This window comes from Acipenser ruthenus, chromosome 29, assembly GCF_902713425.1.
Source record: "Acipenser ruthenus chromosome 29, fAciRut3.2 maternal haplotype, whole genome shotgun sequence".
Classification (NCBI taxonomy): Eukaryota; Metazoa; Chordata; class Actinopteri; order Acipenseriformes; family Acipenseridae; genus Acipenser; species Acipenser ruthenus.
This window is the reverse complement of record NC_081217.1, coordinates 22,267,821-22,282,453: the sequence shown is the minus strand read 5'-3', so window position 1 is coordinate 22,282,453 and position 14,633 is coordinate 22,267,821. Positions and strand designations below refer to the sequence as shown.

The 14,633-nt window shown below is 45.8% G+C and overlaps 2 protein-coding genes across 2 annotated transcripts; both read left to right on the top strand.

Moving 5' to 3' along the window:
- The first annotated feature begins 46 nt into the window (after positions 1-46).
- LOC117970436 (uncharacterized) lies at positions 47-6,671 on the top strand. The gene is made up of 14 exons (XM_059004051.1): positions 47-385; positions 779-939; positions 1,027-1,196; positions 1,431-1,536; positions 2,485-2,585; positions 2,709-2,870; positions 3,027-3,120; positions 3,432-3,495; positions 3,606-3,718; positions 4,098-4,312; positions 4,529-4,586; positions 5,102-5,316; positions 5,480-5,688; positions 5,857-6,671. Exons 1-14 carry the CDS (start codon positions 240-242, stop codon positions 6,065-6,067), a joined length of 2,025 nt encoding a protein of 674 aa, XP_058860034.1. The 5' UTR covers positions 47-239; the 3' UTR covers positions 6,068-6,671.
- Positions 6,672-7,005: 334 nt separating this feature from the next.
- Positions 7,006-13,713, top strand: LOC117965957 (AP-4 complex subunit beta-1-like). Its single transcript, XM_034911100.2, has 11 exons — positions 7,006-7,146; positions 7,522-7,661; positions 8,748-8,972; positions 9,246-9,376; positions 9,641-9,788; positions 9,975-10,471; positions 10,753-10,836; positions 11,266-11,369; positions 11,829-12,036; positions 12,469-12,747; positions 12,941-13,713. Exons 2-11 carry the CDS (start codon positions 7,549-7,551, stop codon positions 13,408-13,410), a joined length of 2,259 nt encoding a protein of 752 aa, XP_034766991.2. The 5' UTR covers positions 7,006-7,146; positions 7,522-7,548; the 3' UTR covers positions 13,411-13,713.
- Positions 13,714-14,633: the final 920 nt, after the last annotated feature.

The window sequence follows — 14,633 nt, the reverse complement described above, 5'->3', positions numbered from 1 at the left end:
TACACGTCTGGGGGGTGGGGTGGGGTGGGGAGGTTCTAGTGTGAAGGTTTTGCTGTAGTAAGATGTTGAGCAACTCCTTAACATGCCATGCCTGGCCTAAGAGACGGTATGTTCTTCGAGGGAGGGGCACCTGCAGGTGAAGAGTATATAGATGCCAGTGCCAATCAGGTGCTGCACACAGACTCTCTGACACGGCAGGTGTGACAGTAACTACACTGAGAGAACACAGCCGTGCAGGGATGTCATCTTGCCAAGACAGCGACTCGCTCCCCGCACGCTCCAAGGTGGGGTTGGCAGGGTTTTCCAACCCAGGGTTGGAGCTTGGAGAGGGGGAATGTGAAAGAGCCAGGATGGAAGACAAGATGGAAGGATTTCACCTGGACAGGTGAGTCTGACCGCATTAGAGACCGTTCAAGTGTGCACAGTAGAGGTGTGCTGAACAGCGCAGGTGCATGATCATATAACAGGATACAGTATAACAGGGCACACCCGATCACAGCTCTAACATTATGAGATCATTACAATGAAATAGCAGTATACCAAAAAGAGATCGCACAGTGTGAGGGTTCATGTCCTTTTACCAACAGTTAATATTATATCATAGTCTATCATTGTAGGGCAGTTTTGATATAAAATGTCCACAAATTATAAACATTAGTTTATAAGCTGATAGCCTTTTTAAGTAATCTTTACCACGTCTGGACTAATTCCCTTGCCAAATTCGGATATTGCTTTTAGAAAACGCAACAAACTAATCTCCAGTCCTGATTTCTAATAGTACCACAGGAGCGAGTGCTGGGCAGGCAGAGTCCCAGAAGAGAAGGGGGCTGGCTGTCCGGTTCAGAGGGGTGGAGGTGGAGATTCAGGGCCGGCAGATTCTGAGAGACGTCGCTGGCACTGTCCTGCCGGGAGAGCTGCTGGCATTGATGGGGCCCAGCGGTGAGTCTGTCATGTATAATGGCAAAATAAATAAAAATCTACCAGTGTCATTCTTTAAATTTACAATAGCTATGGTTTCTCTTGCAGGCTCTGGTAAAACCACCCTGCTCAGCGTCCTCACTGGGAGAATACAAGCAAAATCAGGGCAGGTCACCTTAGGTGGCCGACCACTGACCAAAAACCTCAGAAGAATGTTGTGCTACGTGATGCAGCAGGATATATTTTTCCCCAATCTGACTGTGAAAGATACATTAATGGTAAGTTTGAATTTGAATTTCAGTGCTTTTTTTTCTGAAGTTAAACAGCTGAATTCGGAGAATTACTTCCATAAGATGAGGCTTTGCATCTGCAGAGTTTGGAAGAGTGCTATTTGCTTGGGCATCTTTTCGTTGGATTTGAATGAATGCACGATATTCATTTTGAATGAATGCAAGATAGACTCACTTGAATCAATGCAAGATAGACTCACTTGTTTTCTGTTTTTGTTTTAGTGCCAGGCTCATCTAAGATTGCCAGATTCTGTTACTTTTGCAGAGAAAGAAAAAATAATTTCTGTATTGGTGGAAGAGCTTGGCATCAAGAAATGTCTTAATACCAGTAAGTCGTCTTAAAACAGTGCCACACAGTGACTGGAGGTGTGAATTGCATGAATCAATAACCACACTCTACTGAAGGTTGTGTTATTATTATTATTATTTATTTCTTAGCAGACGCCCTTATCCAGGGCGACTTACAATTGTTACAAGATATCACATTATACATTATTTCACATTATACAGATATCACATTATTTTTACATACAATTACCCATTTATACAGTTGGGTTTTTACTGGAGCAATCTAGGTAAAGTACCTTGCTCAAGGGTACAACAGCAGTGTCCCCCACTGGGGATTGAACCCACAACCCTCCGGTCAAGAGTCCAGAGCCCTAACCACTACTCCACACTGCTGCTAAGATATCATTGTATTAGAAGTATCTTTGTATAAAGGCTTTCTTTACTTCTTTACATTCGGTTTAAACAACATGTTTATTGCTGGCTGCATGCCTCACTGCAAAACACCATCACCATTATTCTTCTTGAGATGACCCAGTACACAACACTGAGGCTTTCCCATTCATGCACGCCTTGTTATATATAAAAAAATAAAAAAGGGTTAATGCAGCCAGGATCGCTCTTCCGCTTGCAAGTAAAAGCAAGCCCAGTAACCTGTTCTACACCTCAGTGAAGAAATGAAAGAACTTTGTAGAAACACATTTCCCTTGGGATGGGTGGGGCAATGATCCAGCCACAGGGGACCCACACACTAGCAAAATCTCTCCTCTCTCTCTCTCTCTCTCTCTCTCTCTCTCTCTCTCTCTCTCTCTCTCTCTCTCTCTCTCTCTCTCTCTCTCTCTCTCTCTCTCTCTCTCTCTCTCTCTCTCTCTCTCTCTCTCTCTCTCTCTCTCTCTCTCTCTCTCTCTCTCTCTCTCTCTCCATATGCAGGGTTTTTAGGCTAGTGTTTTGACACACTCATGAACCTGTGGTATGTGTTCTTGTGTTTCAGTTGTTGGGAACGACTTTGTGAGAGGTGTGTCAGGCGGGGAGAGGAAGAGAGTCAATATCGCTTGTGAATTACTGACCGACCCTTCTGTCATGCTTCTAGACGTAAGCAAAGATGTTTTTACTGCTGTCAAATCTGTGAGCTGCTGTTTCTTTTTGTTTTAAAGTAATTGTAAGTCATTCTAATTGTGTTCTTTAACTGATGGCTCGCTGTCTTCTTCATTTCAGGAGCCGACCTCTGGCTTGGACTCCAGTACATCACATAGTCTCATCGCCACTCTGAAACACTACGCAGTCAAGCACCAGAAAACCATCATCAGCTCCATTCACCAGCCCTCCTCCCTGATATTCCACATGTTTGATAAGCTGCTCCTTATGTCTGACGGAGAGGTAAGCCATGTGGTTTAGGATAACTTTGTACAGGACTGATTTCCAGGTCCGCACCTGTGCAGACTCCCCAAACCACTGGGTAAATGCAAATTCATTAAGATGTGCCCTCTCTATAACGGCGATTCCCCTCCAGTTATATCCGCGTCTGATTTGCAGGTGGCGTATTACGGACAGGCTTCAAGGATTGTGGATTTCTTCGCTGACCTTGGAATGCCGTGCACAGCACACGAGAATCCTGCTGATTACATGTGTGAGTTCAGGCTGTATACTGTGTGTGCGTGTGTGTGTGTGTGTGTGTACTGACACGCTTTCAGCCGATAGCAAGACGCTGCTGAAGTGAAACGATCTGGGAAGTTTCTCGAGGATAAGGCATACGGCAAACTCAGAACTTTCTTTCAGCTAAACGTTATCATTTTGTAGCAAATGAAGGTGAAAACCAGATTTGTGGAATCGCAAGCAGAGATCGAACGTTAAAATAAATGCTTTGAATTTGAGAGCGTCAGGTCATGCTTTTTATCGCCTCTTTCCCTCACTTTGATATGTGTTGTCATGTATTTGCAGTGGACAAAGTAAAAGAGTCTCCTGAGGTCAGGCAGGATATTGTGGACTATTCTAATGAATTCCGGTAAGATAACTGATATCTCTGAAATAGAGCTCGCTTCACTCCCTCCATCTCCCTTGTGCAGTTTCCTGAACAGCCCCTGTAATCCCACAATGCCTTGCTTTTAATTCCAGTATCAGCTCTGTTGAATGCCCTCTGCTTTCAAAGGACGAAACCAACACACATCTGCAGTCGATGGCAGGAGAGCTGTCTGAGGTTAAGATTGCAGGCACAGATGGGGAGGGAGGTATGTACAAGTTTACTGGAAAGAAAATTGAAAAACTCCAATTCAGGGCTTCAAACTCACACTAGCTCACACCCAGTCCTGGGACTCAGAACTCCCCTAGTTTAGGTTTATTATTGAAATGAACCAGGTGCCAGGAGTTTGAACAATCAGACCCAATCTCACTTGAGATGACCTTAGGGCAGTTGAATAGTTTTTTTAGTAAGTCTTGCTCTCCAGAAATGGGTGGACATGCAGTTAAAATATAAAACTAAACCCCATCGCCCCCTTGGGAAGTAAGCCTGTTGTAGGCCCTTGGTTTTGGAAGGCTAGATAAATCTACTCTGGGGATCCGATTGGGCCTCCGTTCATTTTGCCTGTGTTTACCTCCCTGTGATTGCAGCTGGGGCAGAGCTGGAGGAAGTTGAAAGCCCACAGTGGGCCTCCTCTTTCTGGATGCAGCTCCGCACGCTGACCGCTCGCAATTTCAAACAGCAGCGGCCGCAGATCCTGTCCCTCATCAACGTGATAAAGACCTTGGTCACGTCCATCATCCCCGGGCTCATCTGGTTTCAAGTGCCCAGAGAGGAGGACCAAGTCAAGGCTCGTGCTGGAATGGTGAGGGTTTACCCAGAGTTCATCACTCAACAATATACAGGGAAGCCTCTCCCATCCCAACTGATTGGGACCCAGGGGTGCTTGGGATACATTGAAATTGCTTCAGAGACTTTCCAGGAACTGTTGTGTAAATAGCAGAGATTTTGGATGGTTCTTGCACTGTTAGCGTTTGATAGTAGGAATGCATTTTCAATATTGTGTCTGGTTATGTTGCAGCTGTTTCATCTTGTCCTCTATTGGTTCATCACACCCATTTTCAGAACATTACCGTCTTGTAAGTATTAGTATTATTAACACCAACAGAAAGAAACCTGTGTTTCACTTTTCTCTGTGTTGCCTTTACATTTTCTTGACAAGAGGTTGCAGCACTGTACAGTTATAAATGACCGATGTGACATGCAAAAATGTCTCTTATAATAGTTGACCATAGTGACAGCATTGTGCAGTTGAAGCACAGGTAAGCACTGTAAAGCACACAGAGGTATGGTAAAGAATATTACTCTGGTAAATGCATAGCATGACCATGAGAAAATGCAAAATGAATGTGCAGATTTACTGTGGTAAACTTTTATAAGGTGAGGAACATAGTTTTCTAGAGTCTTAGTTGGCATAACTGCACCTAAACCAATGCCTTCAATGGAGTCATGAAACTGTTAGCCACGAATCAAAACGTTTAAGAAGTTAAACCTGAATGTGATTGTGACCTCTCTCTCTCTCTCTCTCTCTCTCTCTCATTCTTTCTCTCTCTCATTCTTTCTCTCTCTCCCTCTCCCTCGCTCTCTCTCTCAGACCCAGCGGAGCGTCCGATAATCAACAAGGAGCGCCTGGCCGGCTCATACCGCCTGTCAGCTTATTTCCTGGCCAAGGTGTTGAGTGAGCTGCCCCTGGCGATCCCCCAGCTCCTGGTCCACATCACCATTTCCTTCTGGCTGACTGGACTCAACGGAGCTGGAGCCTACTTCGCTGACATGGGCATCATCGCATTGAGCACCTTCACCGCAGAGGTACAGGCTGCCGCTATACAAGACACCATACAGAATGTGGATTACACTGGCTGGCTGTATTCCTGCTCGTGTAACAAACAATCTGGAAACGATTTAGCCTTAAAAACAAAATGACATTGTGACTGCAGTAAGAGGTGACACAAACACTCTGTCTCTCCCCCAGGCTTTAGGGTTGTTGATCAGTGTTGTATTCCTGCGCATGGACCAGACCATGGCTTTTTCCACCTCGCTGATAGTCCTTACGGTTCTACTGGGTGGATTTTACATCCAGAAGCTCCCTTTTTGGCTGGTTTGGCTGCGGTACCTGGCTATCATCCTGTTCACTTTCCACGCCACTCTCCAGCTCGAATTCACAGACGACACCTCTTTCAGGTAAGCTGGATTGGAGTTCACTCTGAATATTGCTATTAGCCATGAAGTAATTCGGGTTGACCCTTTCACAGCCGCCCCCACACGCGGCAGGGTTCCTGTCTGTGGTTAGCCTGACCCTGCTGTCATGTAAAGATCCTGCCATGGTCTCTCTGTTTGTCTGTATTGCAGGTGTGCGATCCAGTCCTTCTCCCCACACTGTGCAGCAGCACATCTGAATAATCCCAACGAGACGGCCTACATCCCAGCCCAGGAGATCCTGGACCAGTTCATCATTCCTCTCCCCGTCTGGGGCAACATCCTGGTCCTTGTGCTGTACATGCTGGCTTTCCGAGTGGCCACCTATCTGGTGCTGAGATTCGTACGGACACCAGGCAAGTAAACTGGGGGACGACACCTGGAACACACACACACACACACACACACACACACACACACACACACAGGGATGAGCAGTAAACACAAACTAGGAGACCATTCACATTGAACATGGGACGCTGGAGAACAGCTGGAGCAGACTGTAAACTGCCTCGCTGGAAACCACGTCGCCTGCAGAAACATATGAAGAAAAGGAGCTGTATGCCGTCATCAGAAGAATGATTTGCGAAGTTAAATGTACATCCTGGCAACAGCGGACTATTGAACTGAAGGGGGGGGGGAGGGGGTGAGGGTGCCCTACTTAGCACTTTATAAATATGCCATTTACAGTATGTGAACAAATTATCTATCTATCTATCTATCTATCAATCTATCTGTATATCTATATATATCTATATATATATATATATATATGTGTGTGTGTTTATATTAGAGGTAATGAGGTTAAAAAAAACCAACAACTCTTTAGTCTGAAGTAAAGGTCTTTAACTTGCACCTGCTTCAAGTGACCATAATCATGTATTTATATCAACATTAAACTTTACCCAGTTGTGGATTGTTTGTAACTTTTAACAGACTTCATTTTATTGATATGCATGATTATACAGCGTGACTGTTTTTGGTAAAAATAAAGAAAAATTTTAAAAATTGTTCATGTTATTGTGTGTATTTGTGTTAAATTTGCAATAAAACAAAAAGAAAATATACACCTCTTCTATTTTTACAACTGTGTAATATAAATTAGTAACATAATAAACTTTACACTTTGGACACTGAAAAATAAAGAAATTCTCTCCACTCTCCCAGAGTTTATCCCTCCTAAGGCGGGACAGTTGGCAAACCTCTCTAACCAGCCGGATAGGCTCTCTGTTTGCAGCCAATTAGAGTGGAGCATCGGAACCCGGTGAGCCAATCAGCAAGTCTCACAGTGACAGACAGGAAGTAAAAAAAAAAAAAAAACAGTAGCGCCTACCACCTTATCGTCTGTCGCGGTTTTATTTAGTTGTAATTAATAAAGAAAAATATGAATTTCTTAACAAATAAATAGAGATGGAGCATGTTGGACACTTTTTTGTGTTAACGGTAAGTGTTTTAAATGTTTTTTTCCGCTCGCTGAATTATTTTCTCGGGTGTAAAGCTGAAGGAAATGTCAGTCCTGACGTTACATTTCTCTACATGGATGTCTCTTTACGTATTTGTTTAGGTTTAACCTTACATCAAAACACACTGTTGTAGGTTTTTAAATGAACAGTTATTATTCGCGAATTAAACGGTTGATCTGTAACCGTGTAGGGGGCTCGGCGTTTCATTTCAAACGATCTGTTTCTGCGGCTGTGCTTAGCCCTACAGTAGGAGAGCTTGTATTTTGTAAGCTTGGTGGACAGGTACAGGTGGTCTAGTATCTGCTTCACTCGAATAGACCCCGGTTTGAGCCTTTCTTTCGTCCTGTGCGGTCAGTGATTGAAGTGTCTGGAAGTGGTCAGGATGCCTTACCTGGGCTCAGAGGAGACGGTGAAGGAGTTGAAAAGGGCTCTGTCCAACCCCAACGTCCAGTCTGACCGGCTGCGATACAGGAATGTCATTCTCAGGGTCATCAGGTGAGTGCGCTACAGACTTGACACTGGAATGAATCGATGAGAGTGCAGGAAACAAAATAAAATCAACACAGTCCCCCATAGCTTGTGCTTCAGAAGGCCTGTTGCAAATCACTTTTTTCTGCAAAGGCAGAATATCTGAAAGGATCTGGGTTTCAGCTGTGTTCCTGGGCTGATCTTCTGTTAAGTGACGGTGCAATTCTGGAAGTTACAAAGCAAGGAACAGTTTGGGGATTTCGTAACTGATCAAACATAAACTGATACTGAAATATAAAAATCTGAGCAGATGTATACCTCTTAAAAGCTATGAAATTCATCTTAAAGTTATTACATTGGCACGAAAATATGTTTTTTGAATCATTTCATGTTAAAATTCTTCAAATTACATTTTAATAGTTGGTCTCCCTTACATTTACAAAAAAAGTCTCAAACCCAGTGTTTGAGTGAATACAGTAAGAAACACTGACAAGGATTACAAAGAGCAGCATAAAAACAGATATAACAGTGGAATGTGAAGTCTCCCTTCTCTTTAAGCTTCTAGACTAAACACACTTGCTTCACACATCATCGCTAACTTCACATAATAACATTCTGTCAGCTATGCTGTGATTAGGAGGCTGTGTGGTCCAGGGCTTGTCACCAGAAGGTCACCGGTTCAAATCCCATCTCTGCCACTGACTGACTCACTGTGTGTGACCCTGAGCAAGTCACTTCACCTCCTTGTGCTCTATCCTGTGGATGAGATGTTAAATCAATGTCCTGTTGTAAGTGACTCTGCATATAATGCACAGTTCACAGCCTACCTCTGTAAAGCGCTTTGTGATGGAGGTCCACTATGAAAAGGCGCTGTATAAAAATAAAGATATTATCATTATTATTATTATTATTATTATTATTATTATTAAAACCATTGTGGGCACAGTCAGTGTGTGTGTGTGCAGCTGGGTGTTGAATCTGTGTGTGTGTGTGTGTGTGCAGCTGGGTGTTGAATCTGTCTGTGTGTGTGCGTGTGTGCAGCTGGGTGTTGAATCTGTCTGTGTGTGTGTGTGTGTGTGTGCAGCTGGGTGTTGAATCTGTCTGGCTCTGCAGGTTCATGACACAAGGACTGGACATGGCCCCTCTCTTTATGGAGATGGTGAAAGCCAGCGCCACAGTTGACATCGTGCAGAAGAAGCTGGTCTACCTCTTCATGTGCTCATACGCCACTCTGAAACCTGACCTGGCCTTGCTGGCCATCAACACCCTGCTCAAGGACTGCGCTGACCCCAACCCCATGGTGCGCGGCCTGGCCCTGCGCAACATGTGCAACCTCAGGTGGGTCTGGACACAGTGCAGGGCAGTCGCATAGCGATATGATTGCTGATGAATGTGTTTCTCATCTGAAGCTTAACAGGAGCCTCTGAGGAAGAGCAGCAATTACCGGGAGTTAAAACAAGGGTTAAGATGACCTGATAATCGTGGTCATTTTGAGCCTACAATCAATAATTGGGGGCAGTTGTGGGGGCAGTGACTTGGCTTGTAAAGTCATGCCTGTAGGTGTTTGTGTGTTATTTGTAATGATTTGTCCTGTGCTCCTCTTTCTTCTAGAATGCCCGGTATCAGCGAGTACATCCAGCAGCCCATCCTGTCAGGGCTGAGAGACAAGGCCTCCTATGTGCGTCGGGCTGCGGTTCTCGGCTGTGCCAAGATGCAGAATCTGCAGCCCAACGTGGAAATCGGTAAAGACTATGTCTGTTATTGGAGCTGCCGTAACACAGTGTTGAAATCGCTAACTTCAGTAGGGCAGAAAACATAGCTTTAGGCTTTAAACGGCACATGTTTGTTTTCTATAGACTTTTCCAAAGGTCTGAATGGTTGTGACAAAACCCTCATTCCGTTTAGTCCTGTACATTGAGTCATAGAAGTTCTCCTGTACGGATATTTCTGATTTCTCACTTTGCTGAAGTCACTGCTGTAGCTGTGAAGTCCTGTGCTCCCTGTAGATGGCGCTGTCGTGAATGAGCTGTATGGCCTGCTGCGAGACCAGGACCCCGTTGTCATGGTGAACTGCCTGAGGGCCCTGGAGGAAATCCTGAAAAAGGAAGGGGGCGTGGTCATCAACAAGCCAATCGCCCATCACCTGCTCAACAGGTAACGAAATGACCAGCAGGTCCAGTGTAGCCTTCGATAAAGTTGTAATTCATCCTTGTTACTTTCACAGAGTGGGTCAGTTGTCCATCTCTTGATGTTGGGGATTAATCAAAGACTGAATGTTTAATTGACACTCCTAATAAAAGCAGTGTCACTCAGTAATGGGGTGCGTGTCTGTCCTGACAGGATGAAGGACCTGGATGTTTGGGGTCAGAGCGAGGTGCTGACCTTCCTCCTTCGCTACCGGCTGCGCTGCCACTCTGAGCTCTTCGACATCCTCAACCTGCTGGACAGCTTCCTGGGGAGCAGCCACAGCTGCGTCGTCGCGGCGACCACCCGCCTCTTCCTGAGCCTGGGCTCCGCCCTCCCGGCGGTGCAGTCCGGCGCGCTAGAGCGGGCGCGGGGCCCCCTGCTGGCCGCCTGCAACGCGCAGTCCCGCGAGCTGCGCTTCGTGGCGCTCTGCCACGTGCAGCAGGTCCTGCGCAGCCTGCCAGGGCACTTCGGGGCGCACTACAAGAAGTTCTTCTGCAGCTACTCGGAGCCCAACTACATCAAGTTCCGTAAAATGGAGATCCTGGTGGAGCTGGTGAACGATGAGAACGTGGGCACGGTGCTGGAGGAGCTGAGGGGGTACTGCACTGATGTCTCCCCCGAGCTGGCACAGGCTGCCATCTTCGCCATCGGTAACTCAAAACCAGCTCTGGAGTCAGGAGCCTCACCTGCATGTTTTCCAGTTACCGTGGGCTTGCAAAATAATTCCAGCAGTCCTAACTGTTTTGCATTTCTGTTAGATGCATGGGTCTCAGAGGTGGAGTCTGGAAATGTTAGCAAGCATGCGTTTTCAATTTAAATATGTTATATTAGGTAAAGAAAGGGGTGGAGACAGATAATGTACTGCAATTCAAAACATGTAAACAGTGATTGTCCTTTAAGGAAAGCGCTCACAAGTGCTTCTGCTTGGCAGGGCGCGTTGGTCAAACATACAGTGAGAAGTGCCTGAGCATCCTTACTGGGCTTCTGGAACTGAAACAAGAACAGATCACTTCAGGTAGGTCTATACGTTTATTCATATGGTTTAGATCTGCTCATCTGCGGTGTGTTTTTCCTTCTTCAACAAGAAGATAAAGAGCATTAAGTTGAACAATATTTTTATTTACCTTACAGCCATTTCCGCAGACCCAGATTAACCCTAACCCTAACCCCAACCCCTAGCCCTACTTTACCTAAATTAACATTGGATAGCCCCAGACTAATCAGGGTCTCAGAAACCTGCTGTGCATCTGTCACGGCTGTGATAATGTTAGTGCCTTTAGTAAATAATAATGACGTTTGAACATTCAGAACCGCTGTTTTGATTTGCCGAAAAATCTGTCATCGCCGTAGCTCTTCTCCACCCTGTTATTCTCCACTGGGAGGATGGAGAGAGGACTTGCACAGCGAGAGCGGCCCGTCAGCTCTCTGTCTCTCCTCTCCCCAGCTGTTGTCCAGACGTTCCGGGACCTGGTCTGGCTGTGTCCGCAGTGCAGCGAGTCTGTGTGTGCCTCCATCGCAGGCTGTGAGGAGCACATCCAGGACAGTGAGGTAGAGCCGTGTCATATCCCATAACCTGCTGAAAACCATCATGATAATCACAGCATGTACACTTTACAATTACCACCATCCACAGGCCTGTAGGTACAAATGTGCTGCTTGTTACAGACACCAGTGTTACAGAGAGACCGTGAGGGGCTGGGCCGTGCTGGGCCTCATGAGTTTAGAGTTTAGATGTGATTCTGAGAGCTCTGTTGAGACCGTGTGGGCACTTCAAACTTGTGATGACCCAAACAGAAGCCATACAAAGTGAATCTAAACATATCTCTGATGTTACATTGGCGTAATACGCTGATATTAAACAGAATTCTGTAAATGCCAACAAAACAGCTGACAAAACGTGCGGTGGTTCGGAAAGCTTGTTAGCTGAGCCCTGGGTTCTGGTAGTGAATGAGGGGCAGTCCTGCAGTCTGTAACCGTAGCTGTGTTTGTCTCTTTCGTTCTGTGCAGGGGAAGCAGGCCCTGGTCTGGCTGCTGGGGGTGCATGGCGAGCAGATCCCCGGCGCCCCCTACGTGCTGGAGGAGTTCATTGACGCCCTGAAGACAGAGCAGTCCCCTGCGGTGAAGCTGGAGCTGCTGACCGCCACTGTGCGTCTCTTCCTGTCCCGTCCAGCTGAGACCCAGGACATGCTGGGACGCCTGCTCACCTTCTGCATCGGTACTGAAGCTGCATGCGCACTGACTGCTCATCAACTGAACTGCAGTGTTATACAGAGCTGCTTCGGAAGAATCGGCAGTCAGATTTGATTCCAGCAGTTATTGAGAGTATCAGAATCTGGGGATATATCTCTGTGTGTCGCATATACTTTACAGAGGAAGTGGATCATTGTTTTTAATGATGTCATTGTGTATTTACTGTTGTGGCAGGGGTTGCACATCACTAGCATACTGTTCAATTCAAGTGCGTTCCTTGTTCACATTCCAGTTTGTTAACATTCCCGTAAAGGCAGGTATTATTTGGGTGTTGCTGAGCAGTCTCTTAATAGATTGCTGTAGTTTTGCTCCTGTTGAGTATCAGCCCTCCAGGTGGGTAGGTGTAAAAGGCATCTTGGATGGTGGCTGTAAAGCAGTCAGTTTGTTCTCTTTACAGAGGAGGAGTGTGATATGTCTGTGCGGGACCGGGCCCTGTTTTGTTACCGGCTGCTGCAGTGTGGAGTGGAGGAGGCTCGCAGGGTGCTGGGCGGCCCCAAATCAGACCCCTCGCTGGGGGTGATCGCAGGCCGGCCCGAGGAGCCCATCAACAGCTGGGCAGGGGACTTCAACACACTTGCACCCGTCTACAGCCAGGAGGACTGGGCAGCACTTACCGCCACCACTGGGGGGAGCCCTTCACTCATACCCCTGGTGACTGGGGGAGCAGCACAAGCAGGTAGGGCTGCAGCTGTAAGAATCGGTTCATTTATTTACTTATTCAACACTTTTACTCTTTCTATATACATGTTAACTTCGCTGGTTTTTTTTTTTTACATTTTTGGTATATGTTAATGTGATATTTATTATTCCGTTTCCCACCTGTAGAGGGCGGTACTCACTGATCTAATGTTAAAATCTGTCCTGTCCAGACCTTGGGAGTGCCGAGGAAGCAGAAGCAGCCGGTTCAGCAGCAGCACCAGCAGCACCCTCCCCCCCGGGCCCCAGTGAAGAGCTGTGCCTGGTCTCAGGGCCTCCTCTGTCCCCAGAGCTCTTCGAAAGACGCTGGCTGGCTCTGGAGCCCTCTCGCAGGGTCTCGCTGGACTGGCCAGGCAGTGACTGTCTCCTGGAGACACTACAGGCCGCGCTGCAGCTCGTCAACATCCAGGCCCTGGCTCTGAGCAGGCCCCACGCGCGCCCCTGGAAGGCCTACCTGTACGCACACAGCCTGGGCACGGTGGTGCTGGCAGAGCTGCTTCGGGACACAGACGCTGGCGGGCTGCAGGTGACCGTGAAGCAGGACCCAGAGCGAGAGGAGGCACTCAGCAGCTTTCTTACAGTGCTGAAGACTGTCATGCAAACACTGGGAAACAGCAGCGCTTCCCTGTCAAGTCACAACTGAGCTGGAATACAATAGCAGGGCTCAAACTGAAAGACAATGTCTTATGGAAGTTGCTCTGCATGGCTTTAAAAACTTAGCACCTCATGGACTAATGGTAAAAAGAAATAAATATATACAAAATAAAATCACAATGTTCTGTCATTGTTATAATTTATATTAAAAATAAAATGTGTGACGAGAAAATGAATACAGTTTGGGCTTGATGTGCAGCTGTAATGCTGCTGGCACGGCATACTCATTTGTATCTGATTTCCTCTTTGTAAGAAATTGTGCCAGTAAGGGAAATGTCAAAATAAAAGCAAGTCCAATCTGAAGCTACTTCTGTTTTTTGTCATGCGGTTCGTGTTTGCTTTCTGTAAATGTTTAATAAGAAGGCTGTTTTCCCTTTCATTCCAAGCACATTCCGTTCCTTATCCACACAAGAGACATCAATGTTTCCATCCAAAAATAGCTTTTTTTTTGTTCACAGTGCGTTCAGCTGGCACCAACACGATTTCAAACAAATCTGAATGGGAACTGGACGGGGGCCAAGGCTGGAATGTATGTATTTATTTATTTATTTATTTATTTATTTATTTCTTACTGAATTGAAATACTGCCTCGTGTGTTTAATATCTCACCCAGTGCAAAACCAAAACGCCCCCTACATTATTTATTGTGCTTCTCATGGCAGGGACACACCCGTCTGTGCCTCTTGATACCACAAGTAAAACGCAGTCAGGTGTGGGGGTTTAAAAGCCCCAGAAACATCAGGTGATGGGGGGGCCTCTTTTGAATCAAGGCAAAGGCGTTTATTTGATACCCCCAATAGTCTGTCAGTAAGATCCACAGTGTGACAGACTGGAGATGGGCGTGCAGGGGTGTGAAAGAGCAGCTAATGTTTTAATGCAAAGCACACTGTCAGTAATCTGGTGAAAAAGTTATGCAGAGGGCCATTCACACACGTTACACTTATAACAAATAAATGCACGCACATACACACACATTATATATATATACATCTTTTCCTTTTAAACAGCTGAAGAAGGGCTTTTGCCTGAAACGTCCTGAAAATAAGATTTTTTAATCTATTAAACCTTTTATGTACATTTTTTTAAAACATTCTTTCATATGCCTTCAATTTTGTACAGTGCAGTTTATATATATATATATATATATATATATATATATATATATATATATATATATATATATATCTCTGGGTAGGAGAGGATCCCTCATGT